This window comes from Cannabis sativa, chromosome 6, assembly GCF_029168945.1.
Source record: "Cannabis sativa cultivar Pink pepper isolate KNU-18-1 chromosome 6, ASM2916894v1, whole genome shotgun sequence".
NCBI lineage: Eukaryota > Viridiplantae > Streptophyta > Magnoliopsida > Rosales > Cannabaceae > Cannabis > Cannabis sativa.
The window spans coordinates 65,672,622-65,693,567 of record NC_083606.1 but is presented as its reverse complement, the minus strand read 5'-3'; the positions used below and the strand labels follow the sequence as shown (position 1 = coordinate 65,693,567).

Sequence of the window (20,946 nt, the reverse complement as noted above, 5' to 3'; positions counted from 1 at the left end):
GTGCTCGAAACTTAAAAAGCTAATTTTTTGGTCTCATTTATCTCTATAAATAGCACCTAAAGCAACAAATGGCTAACATTTACCTGGAAACTAGTTCTAATAATGTAGACATCATTTTCGACACATGGTAAGAAGAAAAATAATCCTGGAGCTTTGCATCCCAAGATAGGGCAGTCAACGTGAGAGCTGAGCCTTAGCCCAGGGCCCATGTTGACATAAGGAGGCATCCAAGTAGGTACTTGGATCCTACGAAGTCGTTTTTAAAAGTTCCATCTTTCAAAATTCTAAGCTAACAAGTCAAGAAGACAACAAATAATGGACCTAGAAGCTAAGGATTTCACCTTGACATCTTGGAGATCAATTTGGTGTCTGGGGCCTTGCCCAACGCCCAAGTTGACAATTATGTGCTCTATAATGCATCAATTTTGGTCTCCGAAGCCATTATCTCTGTGAAAGCTGCCCAACATTTGCACTCAGACACATGAGAGACATGCCACAAGAAAGTTACAAGCCCAGAACCAATGTTGGAACACTTCCAATCTAGGGTGCTAAGGCACCCAGGGCTTGGCTTTTTGAAAATTTCTTTGCATCGCGATTCCTCAAATCCAACAAGGAACGACGCTATGAGATGAGTTTTGCAAACCATGCCCAGGAGGGGAAAACCCTAAGCCCATCGCCTAGGTTAACATTGTTGGGACTTATTTTACCATGATCTAGATTTACAAGTCATGTATGTTTGATTTTAATCTATAATCTAACATCCTAAATATGAATACTCATAAATAATAAATTAAACATGTAAAATTATAGAAAATATCACATTGATTGCAACAAAATAGATTTGACTCCTTCCATTCAATATTCTAACTCTTGCTCCTTTCTGCTGTAGAGTAATATCGAATAATGAACTTGGATTCTTATTTGAATAGACGGGCACTTTTCAAACGATCTTCCACACTAATTTGAGTATTGCCTTTAATTGTGTGGGAAATTCTCAATCATTAAAGGACACGAATTGAGGGTGAAAGAGATAGAGAGAGATTCGAAAATATGTAAGGAAGAGAAATCGTTTTCTTTGGTTCAGTTTTCTAGATTTTAACAGACAAAGAAAGCGTTCTTTGAATTAAGGCCTTTGTGTTCCTTTTACAGAGTCTCTCTAGGTTTAGGTTTTGAATATAATGGGCTTTAAGAAAAAGACAATGACCCTAAAAGGCCATAGCTTGGTCGAAATCCATATGGGCTAAGGGCTTTGGATTTTTCCTTCGATCCCTTTAAACGAGACTTTCTTATCTTTTTTCAAAAATACCATTTTCCATTCTAATTGTTTAAATGCTAACATTATCTATTTAATAATTATTAAAAAATTATCATTTAAATATATTTATTAATTATTCCCATAAAATAGGGATGAAAATCAGTCGGTTATAGTCGGTTTTTACTAATTTTATAACCTACCGGTCGGCTACGGTTTTTATTTTATGAAAACTGTAACTGGCTATTTAGAAATTATAATCGTATAAAACTGACCATATAGTTTTTGGCAGTTTTAGCAGTTTTTTAGTTTGGCAGTTTTGGGCAGTTTTTGGTGGTTATGGGTTCTTTATGGCAGTTTTAGCGATTTTTGGTTTAACCATTTTTTATTTAAAAAACTGAAATCGGTTGCCATGTTAAAAAAATTGTAACTGAAACCGACTGCCAAATTTGGTGATGACGTGGAATGAAAAATTTAATTACGGTCTGATCGGTTTGATTGTCAGTTTCAATGTTTCATATTTTATGAACACCCCTACCATAAAGTATCATAATTAACAAATAAACCCGCTCTTTACTTTTGTTCTCAAATTTGCCTTTTTCTTAGTGAAATTCATAATAAGACATAGTCCTTTTTTAGAATTTTAATTGGTTTAATAAGCCAATTAATTGAGACTACGAGGAAATATTATCCCAGATAGTGTGGACACTATGTGCCTATGTAACCAAGCTCCCAATAAACATTTCTCAAAATTTATGAATAAATTTTCTAACTTGGTAATTCCTCCTGACTTCACTGTAGATTCAGAATAGCACTCTCGATTACATAGAACACTCTATATACTAAATACAAATACTCTATAATAATTAATGATCCTCTATAGATGTTTTACATCGAATAGGGACAAATTTACCGTTTTGCCCTTCAATGTATTTTATCCTTCAAACATTTAGCTACTTATAAATAATATTTCAGTAAATTAATATAATTTTTTAATTTATGTCGTTAAGTCAAGCTCTAAGAAAATCATCATTTCAATTCTAAATACTTATAGAAGCTATAGATTATATATCTATGATTAATATTGTAGAGGGTAATTTCTACAATTATCAGATGGAAGGATTGCGGGCGCCGACAACTTGTAGAGCTAAGGAAAAAAGAATGTTGAAGCCTTGGGACACTAGTATGGTGTAAGTCATGACATTACAACCTGGAAAGTCCTTTTGATTCTGAAGAAGGATTGTTAACATTAGTAGAGTGAGGTAAGTCATGCAAGCATATTGATCATTAGGTTGTAGAAAGATTGGATATGGTAGAATGAATATGATATTTTTTTTCAAATGTTGAAGTAAATTTACATCAATACACTCTTTTTCAAAATAAGCATCTGAATTAATTATTAAAGTTTTTTGGATTGAAATTCTAGTTAAATTAATTGATTGAAGTTTCACAGGTGGCAGCAACAGTTTGATTGTTTGAAGGCTTAGTTAATTATGTGTTAGTTTATGTTGGTGTCTTAGTTTTTAGTCTTACTTGATGGCGAGTAAAGATTTAGTTTGGGAGAATTTGTTAGACTATTTTTACCTTAAGTTTTGGGTCACTTTTTACAGTTGTTTTCTTATTTGTTATTACTTTTGGAACAGTTTTATGCTTGTTTTTCTTGATTTCAGGCTCCCGAGGTTTTAAAGTGTAAATTATGTCAAGTGGCGAAAGGACGGGACGAGTTGAAAGCAAAGAAAAGTAGAAATGAAATTTCTTAAGCTGGTCGCGACTAGACCATATTCTCATCGAGACCAATTATTGTCACTATGAGATGAATGGGGGTCACGACTAGCTAATTTGGCAGAATCAAGGTATTTTGGCTTCACAATATAGTTGCAACCGAACCTTTCATGGTCACGACAAGATGCTCTGTACGCCAAATTTGGGCAATTTTGTAATTTGTCCATTCGGAAGTGTAAAATTGATTTCTATTAAAGAGTTTTAAATTTTTATGCCAATTATTTAGAAAGAGAACCCTAGAAACAAAGAAGGAGATTGAGGAAGCGAGCGTGGCAATCCAGATCAAGTTCACCATCTAGTTCTTTCTTCTCCCTTTTTAAATTTTTTATGTTAATTTTTGTTTCCACTTTGAACATGGATTTGAGTTTAGAAGATATGAACTAATTATCCAATTTAGGGATATGATGAATGTTGATTGATGTTATTCCAATTTATTAATGTGATTTGTTAGTTTCTTTTTGGATCATTGTGATTTATTCTTATTTGTGTTAATACATGTTTTAGATTGGCCACGTTAAACATGATTCATGATCCTAATATAAAATCTGAGAAGTGAATATTAGGAATTCTCTAATAGAACAAACATAGGTTTTGATGTGAAACGAGAGTATTCATATAGCTTATGTGACCCTTAGATTATTTCTTAATACAAATCATATGTTAATTTATTTTAGAGATGCAGTAGATAATATATGATTTATGACCTTAATAATTTGAGAAGAGTTAGGATTATTTTTACAATCTATCATCACTTAAAGAAATAAAATAATAAATTGCATTAATAATTGGGTAACTAAAATAACAGGATTCATATTCTTAATCTCCCATCCATATTTTTTTTTTTGAAATGGTCTCCCATTTATATTTGAACAACGTTAAAAGCTGGATTTAGATTTTTTTTGAAAAGTTTAAAGATTTTCCTTTCAAAAATTATCTTGATTTACCAAATAGAAATATAAATCTAGTTTAGTATTATTCAATTTTAATTCTCTGTGGTTCGACCTCACCTATGTGAATACTATTTGATACGTACACTTGCGTAGTTTATAATTTTGCGTAACACCTCTCTTAGTTTGGCTAGCTCAGAATCACCCCCAGGTCCACATGAGGCTCGTTAACACCAGGTTGGCCAACTTTATGCCTGGTTTTTTCAGCATATACCTAGGGGCTTCTCTTGTTAAAAGAGCCCTGTGGTACTTTGGACAAGTTATCTAACATTGACCGAAACCTGCTCGATATTTATTGGGCGTTTAGATCGGGACCCTGCAGATGGGTTTGCCCGAGGTGGCCAGACAGGATTGACCGGGTTCTTAACGGTGGATGGAACTCAAAAGTGGGGTCCACAACCATCGGATCTTGGGGTTCAGTGGACTCCTTATTAGAACCATGGTGATTATTAGGTGAAAAAAGGTTGGGATCTTTGTGAGATTTTGAACCTCTCAATGAAAGCACAAAAATATTAAGTGAGAAATTTGCCACCTGAGTCGAAGTCTAAATAACGCCAATCAATCACTAATAAAGAGTTAAGAATAGTAAGTAAATAAAAAGAGCACCATGAGTTATAAAGGTTCAGGCCCTTTGATAATAGAAATGACCTACTCCCGTTTAGTTGTATTGATATTGAGATAATGTCATGCAGATCACTAAGGAAGACAAAGTGAATTCTAACTACAGCTCTTAAGATACTTACAGAGAATATTATTCACAGAAGTGCTCTTAGAGTCAAGATAATAATTTTAGGTCCCTTCCCTTGTGAACTCATTAATTATATATAGGGGAGATTGTTACAATTAGCTCCTTAAAGGTAGCAACAAAAAGTAAAAATCCCTATATTCTATGGTGCAGTTACAATCTATTTGAAACTTCTATACTTTTGGGCTGAAGAGTCGGAACCCGTATTTGCAAGATACTGTTGGAGATATTTGTTGAGTTTGTTGAGGAAGAAAATCGAACCCCATTTAGTTCTGTCCAGCCTTTCTGGGATCCTGGCCGATGTGTTGACAACCTGACCAAGCTCTCTTTGAGACTTGTCTTTTTGATAAGAGGCAATCTTGCAAGGCATGTTGATCTTCTTTCTACCTAGCTATCATCTTGGTAATGTGACCAGATGCTTCCTAAAAGGTAATATACAATAAAATGTTGATATCAAACTTTTGTGGGAATTTCTCCTGCCCAGAAGTCTCACGTTATGCTAAGTGTCAGCTAGATGAGACCACATGCAATTGCTACATCAAGTGGATACAAATTGGGATAACATGCATGTTAATGAAAGATATTATTTCATATCAGTTCAACCATGTATAATCGAATTATACATATCACTTTTACTATGTCTATCCACATATGTGATCTGAATCAAAACTACACACAATATTAGAATATAGTGTATAGTAAACCGTACTTGGTAATTCTATATTAAAGATTTCTTACTTTACTACGTTATCGACTTATTTTATTCATGATGTATAATCTTAATTCTCTTGTACGACCTTACAATATTATACCAACTCCATATGAATGAGGAATTTTTAGATATTTATTAATTATACTTCTATAATTAATGTATTTATTTATCTTATAATTACATTCCATATTTTATTATATTATCTACTAAATACTTATTTTTAGGGCATAAATCCCAACAAGTCCATAGTCCCTGGAACACCATTGTATAATACAATCAAGGGAATTAATGTCACAAAATAAAGAAATGAGAGATTTATTTTACTAGTGTAAAATAGTAATTATTTAATTTTTATAATCTATTTAAATATTATAAAAAATATTATTTATCATTTATAATAAATAGATATCTTATTTAATTAAACTTTATAGATATAATTAATTATACCGGTATAATCTTAATTCTAAATATACAATATATTTAGGAGCCTAAAAATATTAATGGCATAATTAAGTTTTCTCTCATGTAAATTATTTTTGTTCATGTGTGGAGGCAAAACAAGAATTAAGAAATATTTTTTGAATCCTATCAACTTCTGATCATTGTATGTGGTGGTAGATGTGAAAGATCGCATATGAGTTCTCAACCGTTCAATTTACAAAAATATTGCAAGGATATTTGATAGTTCATCAAGAAATAATTTTCTCATTTATCTGTTTTATTTTCTAATTTAATATATATGAATAATATGCGACATAAATACCTAATATAATATCCCGAAAAATAGTATGACATTTAATAGAGCATATTTTATTAAATATGTAATTATTTTGATAATAGAGTAAGATTATGATCTTACTTAGGTAAATTGGTGTGAATTTAGTGAACGATTAAAGTAAGTATAATTTATTAATTACGGAGATTTTACTGGAATATGAGAGTATTGTAGATACTAATTTTGAAATAAAATATTTTCAGGCTTAGTGACCGTGGAAAAACTCGATGGAGTAGTCAGAACTATCACGGTACTTGAAATTGTGTTATATTGGAATTATACCCGATTAGTTTAAAATTTATGAGTTGTTAGTTTAGTCAGGATAGTTAGAAAATGACCAAAATACCCCTAAGCTTTAATTTACCAAATTACCCCTAGGCCTTTGTTGGAAATTATTTTACCAGGATCTTAGATCTACTCACAAGCATGTTGATTAACACCCTAAATATGAACTTTCTAAAACGATGAAATAAACACATATAAAGTTTAGTAAACCTTACATTGGGTGCAGCGGAATATAATGTCTCCTTCCGTTCAGATATCTAGCCCTTGATTCCTTTCTGTAGCAGAGCATTATCAATATCTGAACCTGGATCTCTTTCTCTGATTCTTTAGTGCTGAAACTCCTTCTTGCTGAAAGTCTTTCTTCACGATCTTCCTCACTATGGTTGAGGTATCACTTGCTGTGTGTGGACACTACTCTAACACTAAGTAACTTTTGAAATTGAAGAGGAAGAAGAAAGAGAAAGGGTCGGCCAAAGATAGGGAGAGAGAGGCTCAGTTTTTTCTGAATGAAAAGTCAGAAGAAAAGTGTAATTTTCCTGAAGCCTTCACTATCTATTTATAGCATTCCACTAGGGTTAGGTTTGAATTATTTGACATTAAAATAATGAAAATATCAGAGGGAAAACCCTACAAAAGTGGCCGGCCATGCCATGTGGATTTGGGCCTCACTTTTTACAATTTTGCAGTTTTATCTTTTCTGCATCTGATTTTCTCAAAAACGCCAATTTTCTAATTCAACCATTTAAATGCCAATTCTAACTATTTAATAACTATAAATAATTATTAAATAATATTGTCATTTATCATATTTATTAATTGAACCATACAAAGTATCATAATTAACAAATATGCCCCTAAAACTCTTTCTTTACAATTTCGCCCTTACTTAGTGAAAGTTTCACAAATAGACATAGTCTAATTTGAGAATTATAATTGATTAATCAAAACCAATTACATGAGTCTTACAAGTAATATTATCTCAACTAGTGCGGGGACCATGGGTCTATATAACCGAGCTTCCAATAAGCAGATCAAGAATTTACAACCTAAATTCACTAACTTATTAATTCTTCGTTGAATCCACGCATAGAACTTAGAATTGCACTCTCAGTATATAGAATGCTCTATATGTTCCACCATATAGACACATCATTAGTTATCCATTGTTATAATCCTAATTTGATCAATGATCCTCTATATGAATGATCTACACTGTAAAGGGATTAGATTACCGTTACACCCTACAATGTATTTAATCCTTAAAACACTTAACCCCGTATAAATGATATTTCAGCTTATGTGAAATGAGATCTCCACCATTTATTTTTCGTTTGGTCAAGCTCGAAGGAGATCATCCTTTACTTACTATTCGCCAGATAGAAGCTATAGATTCTATGTTTATGTTAGAGCTCCCACTCAATTGCACTACCGTGTTCCCAAAATGTACGTATCACCCTGACCTAAAAGTGGGCTTAACTAACAAATCAAAGAACACGAATAACCTCTTGAGATTGAGCCTAATCATAACAGGATTAAGATCATTTGATCTAGGATCAACTAGGCGATATTGACTTGAATAGATATTACGGTAAGTTTAATAAATCTAAGTCAAAGTTCAATATCGGTCCCTTCCGATGCATACTCCATGCATCCAACCTGAGCTTTACTTTAACCAATGCTCTGGAAAGAACATAACACTTCTCCAAATGCAAGTAAACTCTGTTGTAGATTATCATATCAGTAAAACCCTGTGTCTGATAAATCTAGAAAACTTTATTCACATAGTCATGTTTACTTTCCAATGTGTTGACAGCACAATAAACAGGATCAAGTATGTGAAAAGGGTTTCAAATGAATTTATACATTATGTACATATAATCATGAAATAAATCATGTGAACCATGCAACATTAAATATTATTTCTAATCTATATTAATAAGTAAATCTGATTATATTGAAATGAGTTTTATTTAGGGCATAAAACCCAACAAACTCCCACTTGCACTAATATAAAATAAAATGTGCATTTCTAATAATCTCAACACCTTGATATACAAATCAAGTGTAGTAGTAGTAAACTCCTCGTAATAGGATCTGAAAGGTTGAATTAAACACAACCTTTTCTCCACTATTACTCTTCCTTAATCACAAAATCATTAATAATGTGAAATTCCTCTCTATATGTCTACTCTTCTTGGGATACTGGATTCTACACCTTTGGCAACTACTTCTTGGTTATTCAGGAAGTAACACTAGTAGTTAAGGCAATTTGGAATGGTGCCAAAGATGTATAGAACTTTCCTTAGACTGAATAAGTACCTTTCCTGCAACTTTAACATTCAGTCCCTTACTGGTAGACCTAGAGACTTCAGATAGGTTTTTACACTTCTCCAAAATCACTATTCCACCCCCAGAGTAATCACCATCTTATCAGAAAGATTTTCTAGCACAAAGGCAAATTTCAAAATCTGATGTGGTGTAGTCTAAGAGTTTTAAACACACTCTTATTGACTAACATATAGTTCCTCTTCTTAATCTTAAGATTTACTTGATTGTCTTCCAATGTTCTTCTCCTAGATTAATCTGATACCTACTCATTACTCCCACTCAACAGCAGGTGTCTGGTCTAAGGCATACAAAAGCATATCTAAGACCTCTCACTGTTGATTTAAGAAATTCTTTCATGGCTTTATCTTTTCTGGAATAGTTGAGACTTTTCCTTAGATAAATAAAATCTATGCCTAGAAGTCGAGAAGCTTCTATAGATTGCCATTAGAAAGAAAATGCTTCAGCATCTAAAGTAAGTTGCTTGCATTAGAGTAAGTAATTACCAGGTATACCACAAGCTATAGGTTTAGATAAACTCAAACCTATAATACTAGGAACAGGAAGTTTGTTAAGTCCATAGAATAGACTTATTAAATTTCCTTTTATGTCCTTGTAATAGAAAACTTTAGGTTATTCCATGTGAATGGATTAAACCATAGTTCTATTGGCTTTTCTTCTTAGTTTCTTATCGTGACAATCCATTACTTGTTTAAACTCACAATGGATTTTAATCACTAGTGTCTTCCAAGTCATAAGAAGTGAAGTTCCTAAAAACTCTCCCACTGCGACAAGGTACCGTGAATTATGTCTAAGAAAACTAAATGGTATTGACCTCTTTTGTTGTGACAAGACAACAGAGGCAGTGGGATCATCATATGTCATATAAGATGATAGAACACTTTTAGAATCAAGAAATAAATATCTCCTTTATTTGCTACTTTATTTTCAAACTTAGTCATTATCTTAGAAAAGTAGTATTTGTTTGAACAAACACTTATCTATTGACTATGGGATGGTCCACCCCTAATCACTTAGAATAGCTAACAAACCATGGTTAACAGTTCTAGCTTTTCTTAAGATTTTGATTAGGTCATCCATGAATCTAGTAATGATTTACATTAAGTATACAACCATTACATCATTCTGAAATTGTATTACCATAGAAGGAATTAGGCAACGACTAGTAACTAATCATCAATATGCAACTCGAAATTTCTGGGGAGGTAAGTTTGGATATAATTCAAAAATCAATTTAATGATCTTTGAACTGCATATCTACTAACTATTTCTCTACCCCTATCAGTTCGCAAGATCTTTAACCACTTACCTTAATGGTTTTCCACCATTGCTAGAAATCATAAATTTTCAAACATTTCAAATTTCTTTGCATAAGGTATAATCTAGAGTTATCGTTTTAAGAATACAACGAAAAACTCATATCCACCCCTGAATGTGCATCCATCTGCGAATGAGATGAACTTACTTTCAGTGGATATAGGCATATTAACTCTTTGCAGAGATTGATCTTGTCAAAACCACTATGAACAAGATACAAAAGCCATAGATTAATAAAATGTTGTTGTGTCGTTTGATGACTTAGGTTTAGTTACTTCAATGAGTTCATAGAATAGTGCAAGTGGATCATGGTCACAGAATGCTAAACTCATATTCCATACAGTTTGAATCCATTGATAGAAAATTGTTATTAAACACTTGTGAAAGTGTAACTGTATTGTATCTTGGAATTAGAAATATAAAAAAATTTCTGTTTGGAATCTAATATTAAAGTCAAAGACTTAAATTTATACCAAATATAATGAGTAATTCTTTCTTGGACCACCACTACTAATTTAAACTCTAAGTCAGATTTGCCCATACAAGTAGGAGATTTCTATTATTGAGGATTTATATCAATTGGGAATAAAATTTCGGGATTATAATCATATGTGTCATTTAATTTTTTAAGAGAAAATATAATGACATGAAATGATTTATAGACCATTCATCCAATGATATGTTATTGAGCTAATTCGAAATGAATAAGCTAAGAGGAATTATGATAATTTCGTTTATAAATATGAATCCAACGATGCTTCGATTAGCGAGAGTCAAAGTAATCTTATTTATACAATCTTCTTGTTTCATATCGTAAAAATACTAGTCTAAGGTGTCATCAATTGATGAACAGCTAGATGTCGCATATACAATATTTATCTTTCGAGATCTAACACTATTATGTATGTCTAATGGTGAAAATCCACTAGGGATTTATCTCATTAGATAAACAAACCAAGTTAGACCAACAATGAAGATTCGAAATTAAACTACAACTTAATAACAGAAAATAACATGGTTCAATATAAATTCATACACAATTCAGAAATTATTAAACATATAGCAAGTAGGAATGACAAGTGAAAATACTAAAACATACAATCCTAAATAATTTCCAAGGTTTTCAACAAACTGATATCAGTGTCCCGTTTAGGCGAGAGTCAAAGCTACCATCCATTGAATAGAGTTGTCAGCTCATCTAAAATGTTAAACATTCTAGCAACCTTTTATTCGATCAAGATTGGAATTCAGCGTTGTCCCGTTTAGGCGAGAGTCAAGGCAATTCTATCTTATGAGCTTCCACCATTGTTTCATAATTTGCAAGTCAAATATGGTCGCCACCATTAGGGTGATCCATACCATATAAAACACTTACAAACTACTTATCTTTCGAGATTAAACGGTGCGAAATTGCTAATGAACGTTCCTCCATTAGGGAGGATTACTCACTAAAACAAACGCGATGTAAAACCAACAATGGAGATCGAATATCTTAATAATAAAGCTCATTATTTAAAGAGAGTTGTATTTTCTTTGATTCTCATTTTAATTTAAATATATATTTATTAATTAAAATTTCCAATTTAGAATGAAAAATTCTAAATAAAATTTTAATTTAATATTTATAAATTTTACATAGATGAAAATGAAAATAACATGAATTTCTTCCATCTTAGTAATAATTTCCAATAAATATTTAGAAAAATATTCAATTTAAGTTGTTAAAAAATTAATTTAAATTAATTTACAACTCAAATTTAATTTTCTATAAATATATATTGCATTTCGAAAAGTTAAAGTCTTTAAGAATACAATTTTTTGAAAATGCATGTTAAAATTAAAAATAAATCCTGAAAAAATTATTCTAATTTAATGTTGGCCCAAAATTAATTAATAAAATTAATTTACAACAAAAAATATAATTTTTCTATTTAATTAAATATATAAGAAAAATTTCAAATATTTAAGTATGATGATGAAAATCAACTTAAATATTAATTTTCTATTTAATTAAATACACTAGAAAAATACTTCAAGCAAACACAGATAATATCTATCTAGATTTTCCTTTGACTAATTAATTCAATTTCTAATTAAATATATTTTACTTCATTTATTTTAATTAATCACTAAATGAAAAAATTATTGATTTAAGTTGGTCCAAAATTAAAATAAATAATTTACAACTTTAATCTATTTTTTCAAATAAAATTCAAAATTCCAGCATTTAAGAAATGCAATTTCGAAATTTGATTAATAAAAATAAAGAAAAAATATATTTTGAAAATTATTTAAATTTAGTTGAAAAAATAAATTTCAACTAAAAATAATTTTCTATTTAATTAAGTGTCATGAAAAAGAAATATTTAAGTATCATGATGAAAATCAACTTAGATATTTAATTTTCAAATTAATTAAATGTATTAAATTCAAGAAATAAATAATTAAGTGTAGAGAAGGCTTAATTATTAATCTCTAGTTTAATACTAGGAAAAATATACTTAAAATAAATTGTACCAAAATTAATTATTTAAATAATTAATTTTACAATGTATAATATTTTTCTATTTAATATTAGAAATAATAAGTAGTCTAGAAATAACTATCTAGAAAATATCTTATTTGACTAAGTATCTTTTCCACAAAATTTGAAAAAATATCTAATTTAAGTTGTATTAGAAAAAATCTAGAGCTTAAATATTTTCAAATTTAAATTTAATTAAATATCAAAAATTAAGTTGTAACCACTTAATTTGAAAATATTTCATTTTAAGTTAATATTAGAAAAGATATCAACTTAAAAAAAATATCTAAAGAATCTTAATAACCAATTCCTAAAATTCCTCAACTTAATTTTGAAATTTTAAATCCAAAAGATATTCAGATTTAAGTTGATTAGTTAGAGATAACTAAATATCAACTTAAATAGGAATATTTGATGAAAAATTTAAATTAAGCTTCAGAAAGAATCTAGATGGTTATAATTCTATATTTAATTAAATACAAGAAAATACATATAGTTTAGCTTAGAATAAAATTCTTTAAACTATGGTTTTCTTAAATTAATTTCAAAATAAATGAAATTAATTATGTCGCTAATCAATTTTATTAGGTTAAACTAATTTAATTAACCTAGTACAGTTATTCAAATCAGGCAAATGGACCTTCACAATTGGAGTGGTTCATGTGAGGGGGTTCTGGGTTCAGTATGTCGTACCCACTACTATGGCTCCCAACTCTCACACAAGGCCCAAAAGAGAGGAATTTAACCTTAAAATGAACAACCGTTATTAATTGAATAGACCCCAAAACTAAATGGGCCTAAATAAAATCTATCAAGAACTATGATATTTTATTTAGCAACAACAACCTATATGCATCTATAATGAAATTAAACACATAGGTCACACAGGCACACAATTTGGATGGATCCTATCATGTTGCTAAGTCATACACAGATGAAAGAAGATTGTGAAAATTACCTGTTACAAATTATTTACTTGACCAAGGGAGCCATGAGTTAAAATCAGATCATTGGATCTGTCAACAAGTTAACCATGACTATTTGCAATCAAGCAATAATAAGTTTTAAAAACTTACAAACAAGCTAAAACACATACTCCTGCAACAAGGTTAGCTGGATAGTTGGATGTAGGATTTATTTAATTTTAAATAAATAATTTCGAAAAAATAATTAATTAAATAAAAAAAAATTATTTTTCGAAAATTTAAAAAAAAAAATCGAAATTTTAAAAAAATATTTAAAATTAAACCTACAATTTTGAAAAATTAGGTTTCAACCAACCTAAATATCATTTCAAAATTTGCTAACTACTTTTTAAAAATTTAATGTTATTTTATAAATAAAAATTAAATAAAAAAATTAAAAAAGATAAATGAGTATCTTTTTCACATTTTAAATGTAATTTAAATAAATAAAATAACAAAATTTAAAAGTTAGCAAAATATCTTACATCTATGTAAAATTACATGATTATAGTTATCTTATTTTAAATTTAAATAAGGTCAAATTATTTAAAAAAAAATTAATTTAAAAAATTTAAAATCTGACCTTAAATTTAAAAATAAGATAAGATATAATCAAATTTAAAAATAAGATAGATAATTAAGCAAAAAAGATAGATATTTACTATTTTTAAATTCAAATTACACTAATATCATGAATTAAATTTAAAAAATATCAAATAAATTAATTATGATAATTAGAATTGAATTAGGAATAGTAAATGTATAAATACAGAACTACACAAAAAATCGGAAGTTAAATCCATGAAAAAGCATGAAAAATCGAAGAAAAACGAAAAATTTGCGAGCTGTACGGACGGGATGCTGTGCATACCCGTCCGCGCGCGCAAGTGGGTGTGCTGGGCGTGAAATCTCGGCGCTGGTGGGATTTGGCAGGATTTCCGCGCGCGCACGTGGTGCAGCGACACAACCCGATTTTTTTCGAAACTTCAAAAAATCATAACTAATTCAAATTAAATCGAAATTGAGTTTTGAAAAAAGTAACTTGCTTATTTTTCACGAAAATTCACAAACATCAATCAATCATCATATAACACTCAATACAACATGATACCATCCAAAACATCAAACAATCGTTTTAAAGTCCAAATTTCTTGCAAGCAAATCAATTACCATGGCTCTGAGGCCAGTTGTTGGAAATTATTTTACCAGGATCTTAGATCTACTCCCAAGTATGTTGATTAACACCCTAAATATGAACTTTCTAAAACGATGAAATAAACACATATAAAGTTTAGTAAACCTTACATTGGGTGCAGCGGAATATAATGTCTCCTTCCGTTCAGATATCTAGCCCTTGATTCCTTTCTGTAGCAGAGCATTATCAATATCTGAACCTGGATCTCTTTCTCTGATTCTTTAGTGCTGAAACTCCTTCTTGCTGAAAGTCTTTCTTCACGATCTTCCTCACTATGGTTGAGGTATCACTTGCTGTGTGTGGGCACTACTCTAACACTAAGTAATTTTCGAAATTGAAGAGGAAGAAGAAAGAGAAAGGGTCGGCCAAAGATAGGGAGAGAGAAAGGCTCAGTTTTTTCTGAATGAAAAGTCAGAAGAAAAGTGTAATTTTCCTGAAGCCTTCACTATCTATTTATAGCATTCCACTAGGGTTAGGTTTGAATTATTTGGCATTAAAATAATGAAAATATCAGAGGGAAAACCCTACAAAAGTGGTCGGCCATGCCATGTGGATTTGCGCCTCACTTTTTGCAATTTTGCAGTTTTATCTTTTCTGCATCTGATTTTCTCAAAAACGCCAATTTTCTAATTCAACCATTTAAATGCCAATTCTAACTATTTAATAACTATAAATAATTATTAAATAATATTGTCATTTATCATATTTATTAATTGAACCATACAAAGTATCATAATTAACAAATATGCCCCTAAAACTCTTTCTTTACAATTTCGCCCTTACTTAGTGAAAAATTCACAAATAGACATAGTCTAATTTGAGAATTATAATTGATTAATCAAAACCAATTACATGAGTCTTACAAGCAATATTATCTCAACTAGTGCGGGGACTATGGGTCTATATAACCGAGCTTCCAATAAGCAGATCAAGAATTTACACCCTAAATTCACTGACTTATTAATTCTTCGTTGAATCCACGCATAGAACTTAGAATTGCACTCTCAGTATATAGAATGCTCTATATGTTCCACCGTATAGACACATCATTAGTTATCCATTGTTATAATCCTAATTTGATCAATGATCCTCTATATGAATGATCTACACTGTAAAGGGATTAGATTACCGTTACACCCTACAATGTATTTAATCCTTAAAACACTTAACCCCGTATAAATGATATTTCAGCTTATGTGAAATGAGATCTCCACCATTTATTTTCGTTTGGTCAAGCTCGAAGGAGATCATCCTTTACTTACTATTCGCCATATAGAAGCTATAGATTCCATGTTTATGTTAGCGCTCCCACTCAATTGCACTACCGTGTTCCCAAAATGTACGTATCACCCTGACCTAAAAGTAGGCTTAACTAACAAATCAAAGAACATGAATAGCCTCTTGAGATTGAGCCTAATCATAACAGGATTAAGATCATTTGATCTAGGACCAACTAGGCGATATTGAATTGAATAGATATTACGGTAAGTTTAATAAATCTAAGTCAAAGTTCAATATCGGTCCCTTTCGATGCATACTCCATGCATCCAACCTGAGCTTTACTTTAACCAATGCTCTGGAAAGAACATAGCACTTCTCCAAATTCAAGTAAACTCTGTTGTAGATTATCATATCAGTAAAACCCTGTGTCTGATAAATCTAGGAAACTTTATTCACATAGTCATGTTTACTTTCCAATGTGTTGACAACACAATAAACATGATCATGAATGTGAAAAGGGTTTCAAATGAATTTATACATTATGTACATATAATCATGAAATAAATTATGTGAACCATGCAACATTAAATGTTATTTCTGATCTATATTAATAAGTAAATCTGATTATATTGAAATGAGTTTTATTTAGGGCATAAAACCCAACAGCCTTATTTTATGATAGTGTTTTATTGGTTGGGCAATTTAGTCTTTTACTAAGTTAAAATTTTCACTTTTAAGGATTTGAATCGGCTGGTTATTTTTTTTTTTTTAAAAAAGAATGTTATATATTGTTAGGAAATAAAAAAAAAGTCAAACATTTTAGAGGATAAACTTCTTCTCCTCTTTCCTTTCTCTCTCGACAGCCCTAGAAAACCAGCCTATACCAGAACTTTCAACTTCATTTCACGCAAAATTCGATGGAGGTAGTGAGGTGTAGAAGTAGCCCAAGCTTGGAGATAAGTCTCTTATTCCTTCCATTTGATTTTTTAGGTTGAGGGTTAAGTTTTTGTTGGATTTTCATTTGATTTCGGGCCTGTGTAATTATTGAGGTTAAGAGTATGATTCTAAGGTCAAATTAGGTTTGTTTAATTATGAGTTGGATAATTTTCATGGATGTTATGGTTGGAAATGAAAGAATTGATGTTTAAGAACTCAAAGTTCACTCAAGTTTGGTGATTTTGTTTATTTAATATATTTCTGAGTTTTGGATGTTTGGATATAATGTTTTTATGGTATGAGACTGTTCTGTTTGGGAAGGTTTGGACGAGTGTTAGTTTGGTTTTGGAGTAAAAACCCGAGTTTCCATTTTTCTGCAGCAGGGAAACTGGTTAACCGATTTCACAGGCATAGTGAAACCAGTCAACCGGTTTTGCCAGCAGTGGGGAAAGCTCTAATTTTTGGCTTCGAAATCGATTTTGCTTGGGGTGTTTTTCAGAGCTTAGAATAAGATATTTTAGTGATGTTTAAGTTATTTTGAATAAAGGGGAGAGTTAGAATTTGTCCGGTTATGGAATCAGGGTTTGTTTGGAATATGAATAAGTTGTTTATCGGATTTCGTTGTCGTGACATAGGACCCGGGAGTGTCTAGCTTTGTCTCCACTCAGGTCAGCCCTCACAATTGATTTTTAGACTGAGGTAAGAAAAGTGTTTTGTACCATTTATGGTTAACAAATATAGTTGTAATAGTCTCGATTATAATCGAGATCCCATTATATGTTTATTATGACTTGATTATGATCAAAGTAATATTAAGCAACAATTATTATCGTTTATGACTCGATTATGATCGAGGTAATATTAAGCAACGATTATTATCGTTTATGACTCGATTATGATCGAGGTAATATTAAGGGACGATTATTATTATTTATGACTCCATTATGATCGAGATAATAATATGGAACGATTATTATCGTTTGAGACTCGATAATCGAGTAAAAGATACGATCATTACCGTTATGAGTAACTACTCGTTGAAACCGCAAATAAGTTTCTTACTTATCGTTTGCTTTATCGGGCAACGATAGTGACATACATAACTCGTGGATAACGAGTGGTAGGGGAGCTTTATGAAGCTCCAAAAATATATGATTAGAGTGCTTTATGAAGCACTGGAACTATGTGTTTATGGTGATATATATAATTAGAGTGCTCTACAAGGCACTGAGATTATGTGGCTATGTGTTGAATGAATGCCTGTTTGGTGAAAGGATAAAATTTCTGATTATGAGTTACTATGATTTTCTTATAATGTGAAGTTTATGGGTTTGTATTGACGCTAATTAAATATGCATGTTGAATAGGTATTGAATCACAAGTATGTTATTATATTGTGATGTGAATGCTTTTGTTTTCATTGCTTATGTCCAGGTAACTTTTCTTGCTGAGTCATTGTGACTCACAGGTGCTTTGTGGTGCGGGTAAGAAGGAAAGCAGTTGTGTTCAGCCATGAGTCAGAGGTCTCCCAACAATGTACATATCAGCCGTGGTGTCTTGGGTTTCGAGAAGTAGTATCATCCCTATTTTCTGTCTTTGGAATCGTAACCTACTTTTGTAATAATGATGCTGTAATTAATTATAAAGAATTTTATAAATAGGGGATCCCCGTATTATGACAGTATTTTGTATGAAAGTTTTATTTTTAAATTTAATTATGGGATTTTTAATTAAACCATACTTTTCTTATACTAATAGATTAGTTAGAAATAAGTTTGTAAAAGTACACACGTGGTGTCCCTGTGGGTCAAGGCGTTACACCTAAATTTATCTTTCAGTTGCAATTTAATACCTAAGTTAAAATTTTGGCGGCATAGATACCTTCTGTTACACTTTCAGACATTCTGTAGGTACCTTGCTATTATCTTGCACACTGGACACCAACTGGCATGCCACATCATTTAAAATAATGTGACATCATCTTATTAAATAACCACCTAATGTTCACTATTAAAATAAAAAAAATTTAATTTAATTTAAATTTTTTTTACATAAAACTAATTTATTAAATTTATATAATATAATCTAATATTAATTATTAAAAAACATTGTCTTCAAAATAAAAAGGTAACTATTATAAAAAAAAAAAAACAACAAAAAGAAAACCCTAAAAGTGTGGAACCAGAGTCGGGGAGTGAGAAAGAAGTGGCGGCTGCAGGTTCTTCTCCGACCACGATGGCACGACCCATCATCTTCTGGCGAGACCATCTTCTCCGACCACGGGAGGAGCCATCAGCGCAGGGAGAGAGAAAGCGTTGGGCGAGATGACCACGACAACCAACCAGCAGCTACGGTACGTTCGAGGTTCATCTTCTCTGACCACAGCCATCGATCGAGGGAGCAGGATGAGAAAAATAGGGCGACGGGTGTGTAATTGCGAACCACCACAAGAAGTCGCGGTTCGTACCTCAAAGACGGTGAAGAATCCAGGTCGAATGTTCAAGTGTTGCCATAAATTCAAGGTTTGAATTGTTGCCCCATTTTTTTCTTCTTTTTTGTTGTCCAATTTTTCGGATTTCGATTTTCTTAATCTATCTTTGATCAAGGACTTTTATATGAGGGAACCAAAATTTAAACTAATACAAAAAACAGAAAAAAAAAAAAACCTTTCTTTTTGAGAAGGAAAAAGGTTTGTGTCAGTGTCACTATCAAGTTGATATTTATAATATAAATAAGAATTTCGTGATAAGTAATGTTGGTCAGATTTAATTTGCAAAATTTGAAGAAGGATTATAAATATTAAATCGTGACAAAGATAATATTTGATTGTGATTATTATTATTATCATTGCAATAATTTTTTTTCTTTTCTTTTGCATAAATGGATATATAGAATTAGATGTAAAATTAAGATATGAAATGGATTAGTTTGTTGTGGTTATTGACTCGAAAAAGGCACGTTTGAAAGTCAGTTTACTTAAATGACTTTAATTTAATAGTATGGGATTTAAAGAAAGGCCCCAAAATTTTGATGTGAGATTTTTGCAGTTATTGTGTTGATTATTAATTAATCTTGGAGATCATATCATGTCTAGAACAACTACTTAGTGGTATTGTTATTTAGCTAGCTTAATCTATGTTTTGATTGAGTGCATGCATTTTCATCAATTAGATATGTTGAAACAATTGGTTTGATTGAGTGGTTCTTGTTTATAATATGCTAGTATTCATTCTTAAGTTATATTATGTCTTGGTGAACTATTACAGGCTTATATAGTTTCAAAAATCTATGTGTTGGAGCTCTTACATAAGAGCAATTAGCAAGGATTTTGAGATAAGCTGAAGTAGTTTCAAGACTCATATTTGAGAAGGGAGAACTCAAAATAAATAAATAAATAAATTAAGAAAACACTATTAATATAGAAAGTTGTGAACAAGGTTGTGATTAACATCTTGTAATTTTATGAACAGGGTTGTGATTTTTTTGAGTGGGTGGATACTGAGATATTTCACCCCAATTGTGGAGTTGGATGTTGTATTCATGGAGGTTTGAGTGGGCAAGCTTTGATGAGTGGGTGTTGTTCTTGGCAGCCACAAAGATCTCCACCTTACAACTATGGTGATCATCACGGTGGTTGTCCCTCTACAATTTTTAGGAGCCCATGCAGCAGCCATCACAAAGATGACAGTTTTGGAGATAAAATGGAACCACCTCAATGATTAAGGAAAAGAAAAGCAATTATGTGCTTTGGTTTTTTGGTGTTTTAATAGTAATTTGTGTTTAAAATGTTGTTTTAATGATGTTTCTTCTTGTTTTTTTTTTGTTCTTTAAAGATGTAAAAATTATATGTTATGTTGAATAGTGGGTTGAACTTAGTTAATGATATGATTTTTAAGTTTTGTTGGTTCATTTTTGTTATGTGTTATCTCATTCCAAAGCTTTTA

At 30.9% G+C, this 20,946-nt stretch overlaps 1 protein-coding gene across 1 annotated transcript; it reads left to right on the top strand.

The window, feature by feature from the left end:
• The first annotated feature begins 19,108 nt into the window (after window positions 1–19,108).
• Window positions 19,109–20,911, top strand: LOC115725708 (uncharacterized). Its single transcript, XM_030655302.2, has 2 exons — window positions 19,109–19,524; window positions 20,473–20,911. Exons 1-2 carry the CDS (start codon window positions 19,327–19,329, stop codon window positions 20,719–20,721), a joined length of 447 nt encoding a protein of 148 aa, XP_030511162.2. The 5' UTR covers window positions 19,109–19,326; the 3' UTR covers window positions 20,722–20,911.
• The last annotated feature ends 35 nt before the right edge of the window (window positions 20,912–20,946 follow it).